Genomic DNA, 12,100 nt, shown 5'->3' on the forward strand with positions numbered 1-12,100 from the left:
CTTACATCACCCATTCATGACATCATTATACAAGCGGGGCGCCTCGTCAACAGAACCGAGCACCCCGTCTACCAAACGTTTATTTATTTTTAATCTTCACTGATAAAAAAAATATAGAATGTTTAAAAAAAAAAAAACTTTTCCACCCTCCATACCGGTCCATCAATCTACCAGGGCTCAGAGTCCGGCATTTGTGAGCACGCGAGGCCGGGGTCTGGGCCCTGGCCTTTGTGAGCACGTGAAGCTGGGACCCCGGCCTCGCGTGCTTCAACGGGTCGGCAGCTCTTATGATCCTCCACGGTGACTAGCTCGCTCTGAATTTTGTCATCGGCCATCAAGCACAAAAAACGCCTGGACTTCAGCATTAGACTACGGAGTTGTCATTATTGTTTTTAAAGTATTAAAAATCAGTCCAGCCGCTGTTCCGAGTAATTGCCAATGGCAGATCGGTGAAAAGTTTTCTGAATGATCCAGTGACTCCTCCCCCTGACCAATCAGTGACCAACGGTGTTCTGACGTCACATTTTTATGCCGGCTCGGCTCGCTTGGACCCCTTGAGAAGAAGTGACAAAAAAAGGGGGCGAAACTGGTACAAAGTACTAGTGGAAAGCGCTTAAAGCTGTGGTCAACTGAGCATATGGTGGAAAAGGGGCATTAGTTCAGCCCACCAATGGGTTCATTTTGAACTAAAACTACATTTTAAACCATAAAATAAACTTGCTCTTGGCTTTCTGTAACTGTGGCCTCCTGATCAATTTAGCTGAATAGCCCTGCTGTACAGCATGGCTCAAACATGCAGTAAACTGATCTCCAGACTGACATGGCTTTCTATATTGATTAAAAACAATTACACACATTAAAACAACATGTAGCATATCACCTCCTGGAACTGTGAAAATGATTACAGCCCTTTATCCCACTTTCTGTAGGACTTTGAAACACGAGTAATTAATTATTACTGCCCTCTGCTGGCAGATCGCAGAAAGTGCAGCTGTTGTGTGGAAGTTTATAAATCTGTAATGTTTTGGTTTTAGAAGATTTCAATAAATAAAATTTATTGGAATGAAGCTACTTTAATATGTTTATTTGTCTGTGAGAATGGGAAGTTGATTTAATGAACAAGAAACGCAGAAGAAGTGAACATTATTACAAGTTCATCATAAAACTACATTTTGTATAATTTTTTAAGTGTTAGGAGTTTGAGTTGCTGATTTTATAGGTTTTTATTAGGGATGGGGCCGATCCGATCCAGTATCGGTATCGGGCTCTGATAGCAGCATAATTTACGTATCGGATTGTTCCGATCCAACCTGCCAATATTTCCGATCCATGATGCTTGTCTGTGGTTGTGATGCACGTTGGCTTCAAACTATGGAATGGATTTCCTGAACGGCGGCGTGTCTCATGAACCCAGAGTAATAAGACCCGCCTCACATTCAGGAAATCCAGTTCATAGTTTGCAGCCAGCTACAACGTGAGGACTGAGTTAGCAGCACTGTAGCTAACAGCTAACAAACTTTTCATCTAAACATGTCCGCTGTGTGGAAGTATTTTACACTAGAAACACCACAAAACAAGACGGCAACGTGCAATGTCTACAGAGCCACAGCACCACATTAAACTGTGTTAAAGTTAGTTTTACGTTGGACATTCGAGCTCCGTGGCTTCAGCGGGGCGCTGCTCTTTGCTCAACCCAAAACAGCATCTCGACCCCGGCCAGCCGCGTCCAATCTGCCCCGCTCAGTCTGCCCATCTCTGAGGAGGGACAGACTGAGCGCGGCTGCCCCAAATCAGGCTGTCTGCTTCGGACTGAACAAGAAGAAGAGATCGCTGAAACCACGGAACTCAAATGTTTACAGAGAAGTTGCTAAACTTCATCATAATTAATGACCAACCACTATCACTTGTAGAAAACGAAGGATTTCTCAGATTGATACTTGCAGCCAAGATATAGTTTACCCTGCATGAGATATTTATCAGTACAACAGTAGACGATCATAAAAAAAAAAACATATGATTTGAAAATTATATAAAAAAACAAAAACAAAACAAAAACAGCTACATTATAAAGTGATGTAAAATAATAAAAACAGGAACATGTTTGTTGGTTTATGCCACGAACTTAGCAGATGTTTGAAGCCATTTAACATTTTATTTAATTTAATTCATTTATTAATTCATTTAAAAGAAACTAAATAAAAACAAATCATCAAAAAGAAAACAGTGAATGAAAAGAGTTCAGAAAGAAGAAAAATAATCTTATATCTGCCCCTTATTTAAAAAAATATAAAATAATTTAAACAATCACTTAAATTAATCACTTTAATATCCACTTTAAAGCTATGAATAAAAAGAAACATGTTTTGTGTTAGAATTTAAGTCTAACTTTAAAACTTATCCAACATTAATAAAACTGACCTCAAGTTGCCTTTTTGGACATGCATGCATATATTTGTACAAACTGTACTTGAGAGGAGATTATTACAGCCTCATATAAAATCAACGATGATGATATCGGAGCTGGATCGGTATCGGATCGGAAGTTAAAAAAAAAAAAAAAAAAGAAGTGGATCGGTGCATCCCTAGTTTTTATATTAATGACATTATTTCATTTAAAGTTTTTGCAACAGACTGTTTAACTGTGAGACATTTTACGGAGCGTGTGCGAGAGCAGGTTTTACCAGGTGTGTAGGAGTAGAGGCGTCTCTGACAGCTGCTCTTCCTGGTACATCCAGCAGAGGCCATTGAAACGGCAGGTACTGAGGAGAGAAGTGATGGTTAATACCACGCACACGTTTCAGACAACAGCAGTCATTTTTGTTGTTTATTATACCAGTCACATAGTGTCATAATAAGACCTGCAGATACCATTAAATAAAGCAACACAGTTGTGATTGTCATCACATGTTGCTGCACGTAGCACTTCACTTTTGTTTAAAAAAAACAAAAAAAAAACACTTTTGTACTACTTGAGCCAAGTTTACTTGAAGTTTTCTTCAAACACAACCCCTTTACTAATGACAACCCACATTTACGTTCACATTCAAATCGTAAAATCCTTTGTGCCCCAAAAAATGAAATAGACAGCGACTCAGCGAGCGTTAAAAATGTACAAAATTATCTTTGAAAAAGGCACACATTTTATTATTTTTGTCATATTACTGTATTTAGTCTTTTTAAGATTTAAAATGTACTGCTACTGAATGATAAACGAATAATGTCTATAAATATTTAAGATGTTTTTGTGATTAATTTAATTGTACATATCCTGAAAAACTACATTTTTCTAATAAATAAAAAAAAAAAAAAACAAGTTTGACCAAGATTAATTTCTCAAATGATTGGGTACAAAACAATTTACCTGAAGTGATTACAATGCTTAAAGCTTGACTTTGTCCTAATCACCTTTTTATGTTCTTGTTTACAGTCTATATTTCTACAAAATGTGGGTTTTCTTTTTTAACACTCGCACCAAAGACATGTTTGGAGCTTTAAATGGCCAGTATCAGCAGGAGGAAATACTTGTATTGTAGAGGCTGAGATGAGATAGTGCTTTATCTCCCACATGTTTACATTCTCTCAGACCAAAAAGGACAAGTTGCACTCCCACAACACACACACTCATGAACAAGGAGGCAAACAGTCGACTTCCACAGGAGGAAGACGGTTGTAGATAAGATGTTTGTGCTGATGTGATGAACATTAGATGGTTGTTTGTTGTCTCAGACGCTGGGTCTTCAGGGTGGAGCTGGACAAAGAACAGAGTCCACTCCACACACTTCCACACACCAGCAGCGCCTCAAATCACCACGCCCCACTACTGACCGAGTCGTCTGAAAATGGGGAACACCCTCCCTCCTATTCTGTCAAACACGCAGAACCCCACAAATGAAAGGGTCTTTGGTGCTCGTTCAGCTGTGAGTGACGCCTACAGACTCTTAACTGTGACCTCTGACCCCAAACGAGAGGAGAACCCAAAGTAGGCAGAGCAGCAGGAGCTGTGAAATCTCGTCCAGACCACAATCAGACGTTTTTCAAGCGCTGCCTTTTCAAACCGGACATTTTCTTTTGTTAGATGGAACTTTCAAACTAAAAGTTTTAACAACCAAACAATTTATTTCAAAAATCTTATTTAAAAATAGGGTACTCATTCAAACCCTATGATTTCCTTTGAATACGACAAAACAATGGGATGTAGACATGATTTTTTTTTTATATATATATAAAAAGGAGAATTTACCAATTGGACTAGAAACTGAATTTGATCCAACTTTTGTTGTTCAGAGACCACACAACAAAAAAATAATAAATCACCACCATCTCAATAAACGGGGAAACAGTGGTAATGCTTTTTCCCCCCCCCAACTATGATTAATCTTATCTCTGAATCTACCTCAGACAAACATCCAAACACAGACACACAGAACACTTCCCCCACCTGCTGCAGAAACACCCGGACGTCTGCCCGGCCTACACAGTCTGAAACAAAAAATTCACACACAGTCGGTTCACAAAGCAGCCTGTATCCTGCCCCCATTCAGAGGCCCGAGGAAGCTCTGGCTGCGCGTTAACTAGATCCAGCTGTTTCAAATACCAGGACAGTGTGGACTCACACACAGACTCCATTACTGAGGGAAGTTGAAACTCACTGCCGGAGCACAGGGGAAACTTATTAGGTTTACTGCTGTTTACAAAACATTACAGAGCACACACACATAAGGGTTTTATGAAGAAAAAAAAAGAAACTTTTAAAGTTTACATGCTTTAAGGCTGCAGTCATTAAAACACAACCTTCAATCACTTTAGTTTTATATATTTAAATTTTAAATCGTTTTGAATAAAGCCACCAATTAAGTACAGCTGTCTAGATTTAGATAGTGTGAAACATAAAAAGCGCACTTAGTATTTAATGAACTTACAGAGAAGCATAAACGGTGTGTGAAATGTGCAAATATAAGATGTTTTAAAACAGTCTGACTAATGAGTCGAGAATAAAACATGCTGCAGGTAAATTTATCCTCCGGCTCAAATTAATAAATACAACTGCTTACTCCTGTTTACTTGACTGAAATCAAGATGTCAATAGTTTTTGCATCGTGCTGCATACATCCAGCCATCATCGATATCTGCTTCTTCCTTTCTGGGTTGTGGACGTCACCCATGCCCTTATTCCAGCCGTCCCTGTGCGAGAGGAGGGGGACACCCTGGACAGGTCACAAGTCCATCACAGCAATGTCCCCCTGGTGCCGAGGGGTTTGACTAGGGAATGTTTGTAGTCTTTGAGAGGAGTGTTTTCTGGACTGGAACTGAACAGAGAAGGTAAGTGAACCCTGGTTGGTGGAGCTGTGGGTAAAGGTCATTTTGGTAGGCAGGCGCTTGCTTCTGTCGACAGGGCGGGGTGCCCTGCTTGGATAACGATAAGAGAAACACTGCATTAAAAAAAAAAAAAATTCATGTCCGAGGCAGTTCAGAGTGACGAATCCTGGTGGGTGGAAGGAGCACCATTAGGCATAATAGAGCGAGGGGGTGGCCAATGGTGGCCACCACAGAATAATCTTCGGCCACCTCAGTCATTTGAGAAAAATCGTACTTTTAAGCAAAATAAAACTAGAAAGAATAGTTTCCTCAGATGATGGGGCAGATGTTATATATATTTGATGGTGGCCATCTCTATGACGTGGTAGTCCAAGTTTCGATAAGGACCTTTCTTATAACTAGATGCAGCCATAAGCCAAAAAGGAAGTCAGTAGCTCATTTATTTTTCCAAGTTATCCAGCTCCCAAGACAGACAGTCATTTCCAATTACTCTCTTTGCTTCGCAACAGAGTACAGGACAAACAACCATTCACTCTCTCACATAAATATGGACAATTTAGAGTTACCGATCAGTCTAACATGCAGGTTTTTGTGTGTGGGAGGAAACCGGAGTGCCTGGAGAAACCTCACTGGGACATCAATCTCCACACAGAAAGGTGTCAGACCAGGATTTGATCTGCCAACCTTCTTGCTGAAAAGCAACAGATCTACCAACTGCGCCATCGTGCTGCCAGCCCATGCAGCAACAGCTTGGGAATATATCTGGCTCAATAAAAGCATACAACAAAGCACAGTTTGATGTTGTGCACGAGTGGTCTATGAAAAAATAACAATTTGAATAAAAAATAAAAACTCCCATGTTGGCCCATCGAGCTACACATGCAATTTTCACTGACAAACAAGGCATCGTTTTCAGCTGCCTGGCCTGGAGAGTCCAGTGGACTCCGAACTGAAATTTATTATTATTATTTTTATTGTTTAAAAAAAAAAATCCTTTAGAGCATATTAACTGGGGGAAATCCATCATAATGTTCAAAGGACCTTCTGAGGGTCAAGCAACTGCTTCATGTCTGTCTCAGAAAGAATAACAAAAAAAGTGAGGTATGGATTTTAGAGATGACACTTGTGTAACAAGATCAACTGAGGGACAAGTCAGCAACTGTTTTATAGATCTATTTGTTTAGTCCCAAACTATGTGCAGCTACTTGAATTTATACTCCGATTCAACACAAACAAACTGAAGAGAGATATCTCTTTTCATGTGTTGTCATGTTTCAGCAGCTTTGTTTTATTGTTCATTATGCTTCTATTTTAGTTGTACGTACATACAATATATGTCTAGTATTTCAAGACGTTAGAAACTGTGTCCGTCAACATTCTGGGACACAGTCAGCCAAAGGGAATGACTTTAAACAAAAACTACAGCATGTATACAGACACACAAGCACATGACTGTTAGCACAGTCAGCTCTGTCAAAGTAAACAGAAAGAGAAGGTTTAAAATAAAGCTATGATCACAAACACTACGAACTTTTATCCCATGTCTTGAAGTCCCAATTACTTTGTTAATGAAAAACACCTAATTATTCAGACAATGACATAATGCTAAAACTTTTAAAAGAAAAATGGGTAATGCATTTTCCTAAACCAAGTCTCAAAAGCATTTAGCACGTAATATTTTAAAGGAAACCAGCACCAAATTAATAAATGTTGTTTAAACATCAAAAGCTTTTAAGCATTGACTAATGAACATACACTGCTTGTGTATTTGTGGAGAATGACCTCATTATTGTTTCCTGTTAGCGTTTATTATGTTAGTTTTTTTATTTATTTGCTATATTGAATATACGTTGCATTCCTTTTACTTCAGAAGAACTTGGACCTGGGAATAGTGTTATGTTCAACTTTACCCTGTTCTAGTCGAAAATTGGAATAAATATAATTTGTTAATACAAACGAGTCAAGTATTTCTCTGTCATTTTTGCATTTAAAAACTGTAGCAACATGTTTTCTGATAGTAGCTAGACATTTGTGTATGTGTTTAGCGTTCGTTTCGCATATATGTTAGTGTACACTTTAGATCCTTATACAGTTTCTTTTTGTACTTTATATTTTTGCTATTTTTGGATGTAATAACTGGGACCTTGAGGACATAATATCATTCCACCTCATGTACCACGTGACGCGAATGACAATAAAATACTTGAACTTGTATGACTGAAACACAAACTGACAGAAGTTAATCTAAAGTGGATTACTGAAGCTGGTAACTTAACTGGCAATGGTCCACTTGCGTGGGTTGTCGTGACGTCTTTCTGCTTTAAACAGCTGCTACACTTTACCAGGAGCTTCTCATTTAAATACTAGGGTGTCAAAATTGCGGTAGACCCTCCTCTTTTGAGTGACACCTCATTTGACTCATCATCTGAGTCGATCTAAGGTCTTTCCAGAGCCATTAATATAGACCGAGTCATGTGTTCTGACCGGGGACACCCTCACTGTTTTGCATACAGAACTGAGCAGTCAGCTCTGATGCTGTTCTGATGCTACAGACATGCAGCCAATCAAATTCCCGTCACATGGATATGCAATGTTCGTGGGCAAAATCTATTTGGAATTATTTTTTTTTAGCCTGAGCCAGCGTGCATCAACTAAAAGATGCAAAACGTAGTGGGTTTTGAGTCATACATATTCTACTACAATAGTAAGTGAAAATCTTTTATAAACTGCTGCTGTTTGTTTATATATTATTTTGATGTAAATACTTTTGGAAACATTTAAGAAATCATGGCTCTTTTTGTCGTGTTTTCAGTTGTGTGTGGTGCTAGGGTGGGTGTGTTTACATGCTTATAGCTGTGTGCCTCCTTACTGTTTATTCAATTTGCTCTATATTTTAATCATGTTGACAGTAAATCTGGAATCAGAATATGATTCCTGAAGTTCTTACCTTTCATTTGAGCCCAGGAGTTGTTGGTGTACTGTGTGGACATGTTGGTCTCCATTTTGACACTTTGAAATATACATACTCTCATAAATTACGTCCAGAATAATCATTGTGGTGCTATCGTTACTAAATTTGAACTGGTGTAACTTGATGCTGCAGCCTCAATTTTCCAGTCCATCCCTCTATATGAAAAAAACGCAAATAAATAAGAAAAAAAAAAAAATTACACTGAGAACTTTTTTTATGATTTTGTATATTTCAACTTTAATAATTACATGCTAGTTACACTTACAATATTTATGAAAAAAATTTAGAGTGTTACTTTAACAGATAGACCAAGATTTTGAATCGACTCCAAAGGGTTCAAGAACAGTATTTAATTTAATTGGGCTACATTTATTCAGAAGTTTTCGGCCTCTTGTTTGGAGATGCATCAAATGTTAATTTGGGAGTAGGGATTGTTTAGGATTTTTACATTTCAGACAGAATTATTTTTTTTACTTGGAGAGCCGTTCCAGTATGGGTTGGATTGAACATTTTCCATTATCAATGTTGCTGATGAATATGACGATTCATAAAATAAAATAAAAAAATATTAACATGCTTTTTTATGTACTTGGCTTTTAATTTACTAAAAAGACAAATATTAGCTTAATTTTATTCATATGGTCATGCTGAAGTTGAAACTTTATGTCTATATTTTATACTTTAATTTACAAGTCCATTGTAACATTTTGCTGTGTGGTGTACAGTAAAAGCCAAAGCGGATTGTTGAAAAAATAATAACAAATTTGTTGATTTTGATCTTTGGAGGATAATTAGTTTATCATTATTTAGAAAAGTAGATAATCTGACAAGGAACCTGCAACTCCTGAGTACAAATAGAATGATCCGATATACTTGTTGCAAGCTTTGGAAATGTGGATGTTTCTCTTTTAGTTAAGAAGCAGCAGCATGCACTGAACTGGTGGGTGAAGTGGGAGGAGGAAGGGGAGGTTATGGGAGTACAACGGAGTGAGCAGACAGGTTGTCTCTACATGCTGCCTCCTGCTTCCTGCCCGTGCCCATCAGCACAGTAAACAGCCTTTATTTCGGGTCGAGCAGCGTTTAACTTGCGATCGCTTGTTTACAATAACTTTGCTTCAGACAGGCAGGCGCATCTCCTCCTCCACATTCATAAACACAAAGATTGGACTGAAGGTACACTGGCTCTCCACTTCATGAACGCAAATATGAGGAAAACAGAGCAGCAGAGAAAATGCAGGAATAACTTGTTTTCAGGTTGAAAGCTTATCAGTGGAAAGTTGTTTTACCTTTGGAAATAAAACTACTTCAGTCAGAAAGATAGTAATGTAATACAATTACAATTTGTATTTTATTTTTGTACATTTATTTTCATTTTTGAAGGAAAATGTAGTTGTTTAGATTAGCTGATTAAGAAGCAAGGAGCCAGCTTTATTCATTCACCTATGTAAAATAACACCAACCTGTCTATGAAAGATTGTTACTAATAAAGTGAAACACAGGAAGTCCCAATATAATGCTAACGTACGCTATATAAACATTAGCAAGGGCAGAGAAGTCTGCTGATTTATCGGTAATTGGGATCACTCACATTCAAGAATTACTGCATGCACATGGAGATATCTCCATTATCAACAAGAGAATGGGAAGCAACATGAATGCAAATAAAAACTTTGGCTTAAGTGACATGATGCCACCTGTCAATCAGTCCAGTAGGCTTGTCAACAACTGACCAATCGGCGATCGCAATTTGTCCCGAAGTGAAACGCCCCTTAATTGCATGAGCTGCACCCCCTTTTCCTCCAACACCATGGTTGGGGTTTTGCATTACGAACGCTTTGTGGTCATAGGTTGTTTTTTTTTTATCACCAGAACAAATGGTTAAAGTGGGGAACATTTAGGAATGTGCGATATGGCATAAAATTCATATCACGATATGTATTGTGAAGAGTGGCGATAACGATATATATCACGATATGTTTTTGGTATAAAATTTGCAATAGGAATAAAAAAAGCATAGGGTGTCCTTTTGCCATCATATATTTTGAATCAAGAAAATTCCACTACTAGGTCCAGAGAGTTTTTAAATAGTAAACAAATCAAGTATTAAGCTTCTTTCTTCTAGTACAAAACAGTGCAAAATATATCAAATGTAGTTTTAGTCATATGTTTTAAACAAAAGAATATGTTAACTCTTAACCGTTTCCAGTCTTACTTAAGAAATGAACAGCAACAGAGCAGCATTTTACACTGAAACACTTCACCCTCCAAACCTCTAGTTGGCGCCTCCTTCTACTTCAATGGAGAGCTGACACAAAATGAGTCTGTGGCTTTGACCAGAGGGTCTCGCAGTCAAATCACACAACACAGCGTTCTTTTCACAGATCAGAGAGCAGGTATAAAATAAAATCTGTATACAAGAAACAAAACCACATATCTAAATTGAACAATAAAAGGCACAATGAGTGCAAATACATCAAATGATGATATAGATGTTTTTGTAGAATCTGGTTCAGCTGATTTAATTCAGTTTATATAGCGCCAAGTCAGAACAGAAGTCGTCTCAGGGCACTGAACAGAAATATTCATATATAAAACAAGTTAACAGAAACATCCATCCATCCATCCATTATCTTTACCCGCTTCTTCCATTTTGGGTCACGGGGGTCGCCGGTGCCCATGTCCAGCAATCACTGTGCGAGGGGCGGGGTACACCCTGGACAGGTCGCAAGTCCATCACAGGGACACATAGAGACAAATGAGACAAACAACCATTCACTCTCTCACTCACACCTAGGGACAATTTAGAGTTACCAATCAGCCTAACATGCATGTTTTTGGTCTGTGGGAGGAAACTGGAGTACCCGGAGAAAACCCACGCATGCACGGCGAGAACATGCAAACTCCACCCAGAAAGGCCCCTGGACCGGGGTTTGAACCAGGGACCTGCTCGCTGAGAGGCAGCAGCTCTACCAGTTGCGCCACCGTGCTGCCCTTAACAGAAACATTCATATCTAAAAATAATAATTTAGCATTATTTATCTGAGGAGCAGACTGCTTTGAGTTTAACTTATCGCAGAACTCTCACTAAGTTCATTAGCAGGATTTTGGATTCTGGACACGCCTCTAGAACTCATCCTGAAGTTCAGTGTAAATCCAGGCTGATCTGAGCAGGGAGCGGTGCAAAAGGGGCACAAGAGTCCTGGAAAAAAGGACTGGTTGTATGTATCATTACTAATGGAGAAGGGGCATAATTTTGCCATTGTATGGGAACATACAATGATGGCAATCTCAGGACTTCCCTTCCCCAATTTCTTTATAAATGCAAAGAATTATTCATTCCTTTTGTGTTTTGTTCTGGGGCCTCCAGCAGTAATATTCAAACTCAAAAAGAAAAACACAAATGTTTACAAATTTAAACTCGGTGTCAATGTTTTCTTAGGTATAATGAGATGTAGCAATCCCCCGTGGAGCTGTGCATAAGGACCCTGCTTAGAACAACAATGAGCCACAGAGCGAAGGGGAGGGCACTACAATGCTGAGGAATGCAGGTGTTTGTGTGAGTGGGCTTGGCTGTGTGCTTAGCCTTCATCTGTGTCTGGGTTAAATACACACAGTCAAGACTGAAAACAAACCAGGAAAGGAACCAGAAATCACAAATATGGACCAAATCAAGCCTGAGTGCAGCACAAATTTTGTCTAAACATTGCCCGCCAAATAGGAGCCTGCAAGAAGAAACACAACAATACAGAGCTATTTAATCAAAATTCAAGCTATTTATTCTGATTGCAGCTTTCAAACTCTTCCACCCCCCAC

General features: G+C 38.7%; 1 protein-coding gene across 4 annotated transcripts in view; it reads right to left on the reverse strand.

The window, feature by feature from the left end:
* The window catches only part of LOC119424771 (transcription factor 7-like 1-A), a 31,054-nt gene that overhangs the window by 10,497 nt on the left and 8,457 nt on the right, over window positions 1-12,100 (reverse strand). For all 4 annotated transcript variants that reach the window (XM_037692276.1, XM_037692274.1, XM_037692275.1 and 1 more), the window contains exon 5: window positions 2,682-2,759. In XM_037692276.1, the coding sequence (XP_037548204.1) occupies window positions 2,682-2,759 (78 nt within the window). The remainder of the gene's footprint in view (window positions 1-2,681; window positions 2,760-12,100) is intronic.

Source organism: Nematolebias whitei, chromosome 18 (assembly GCF_014905685.2).
Source record: "Nematolebias whitei isolate Nwh7 chromosome 18, NemWhi1, whole genome shotgun sequence".
Taxonomy (NCBI): domain Eukaryota; kingdom Metazoa; phylum Chordata; class Actinopteri; order Cyprinodontiformes; family Rivulidae; genus Nematolebias; species Nematolebias whitei.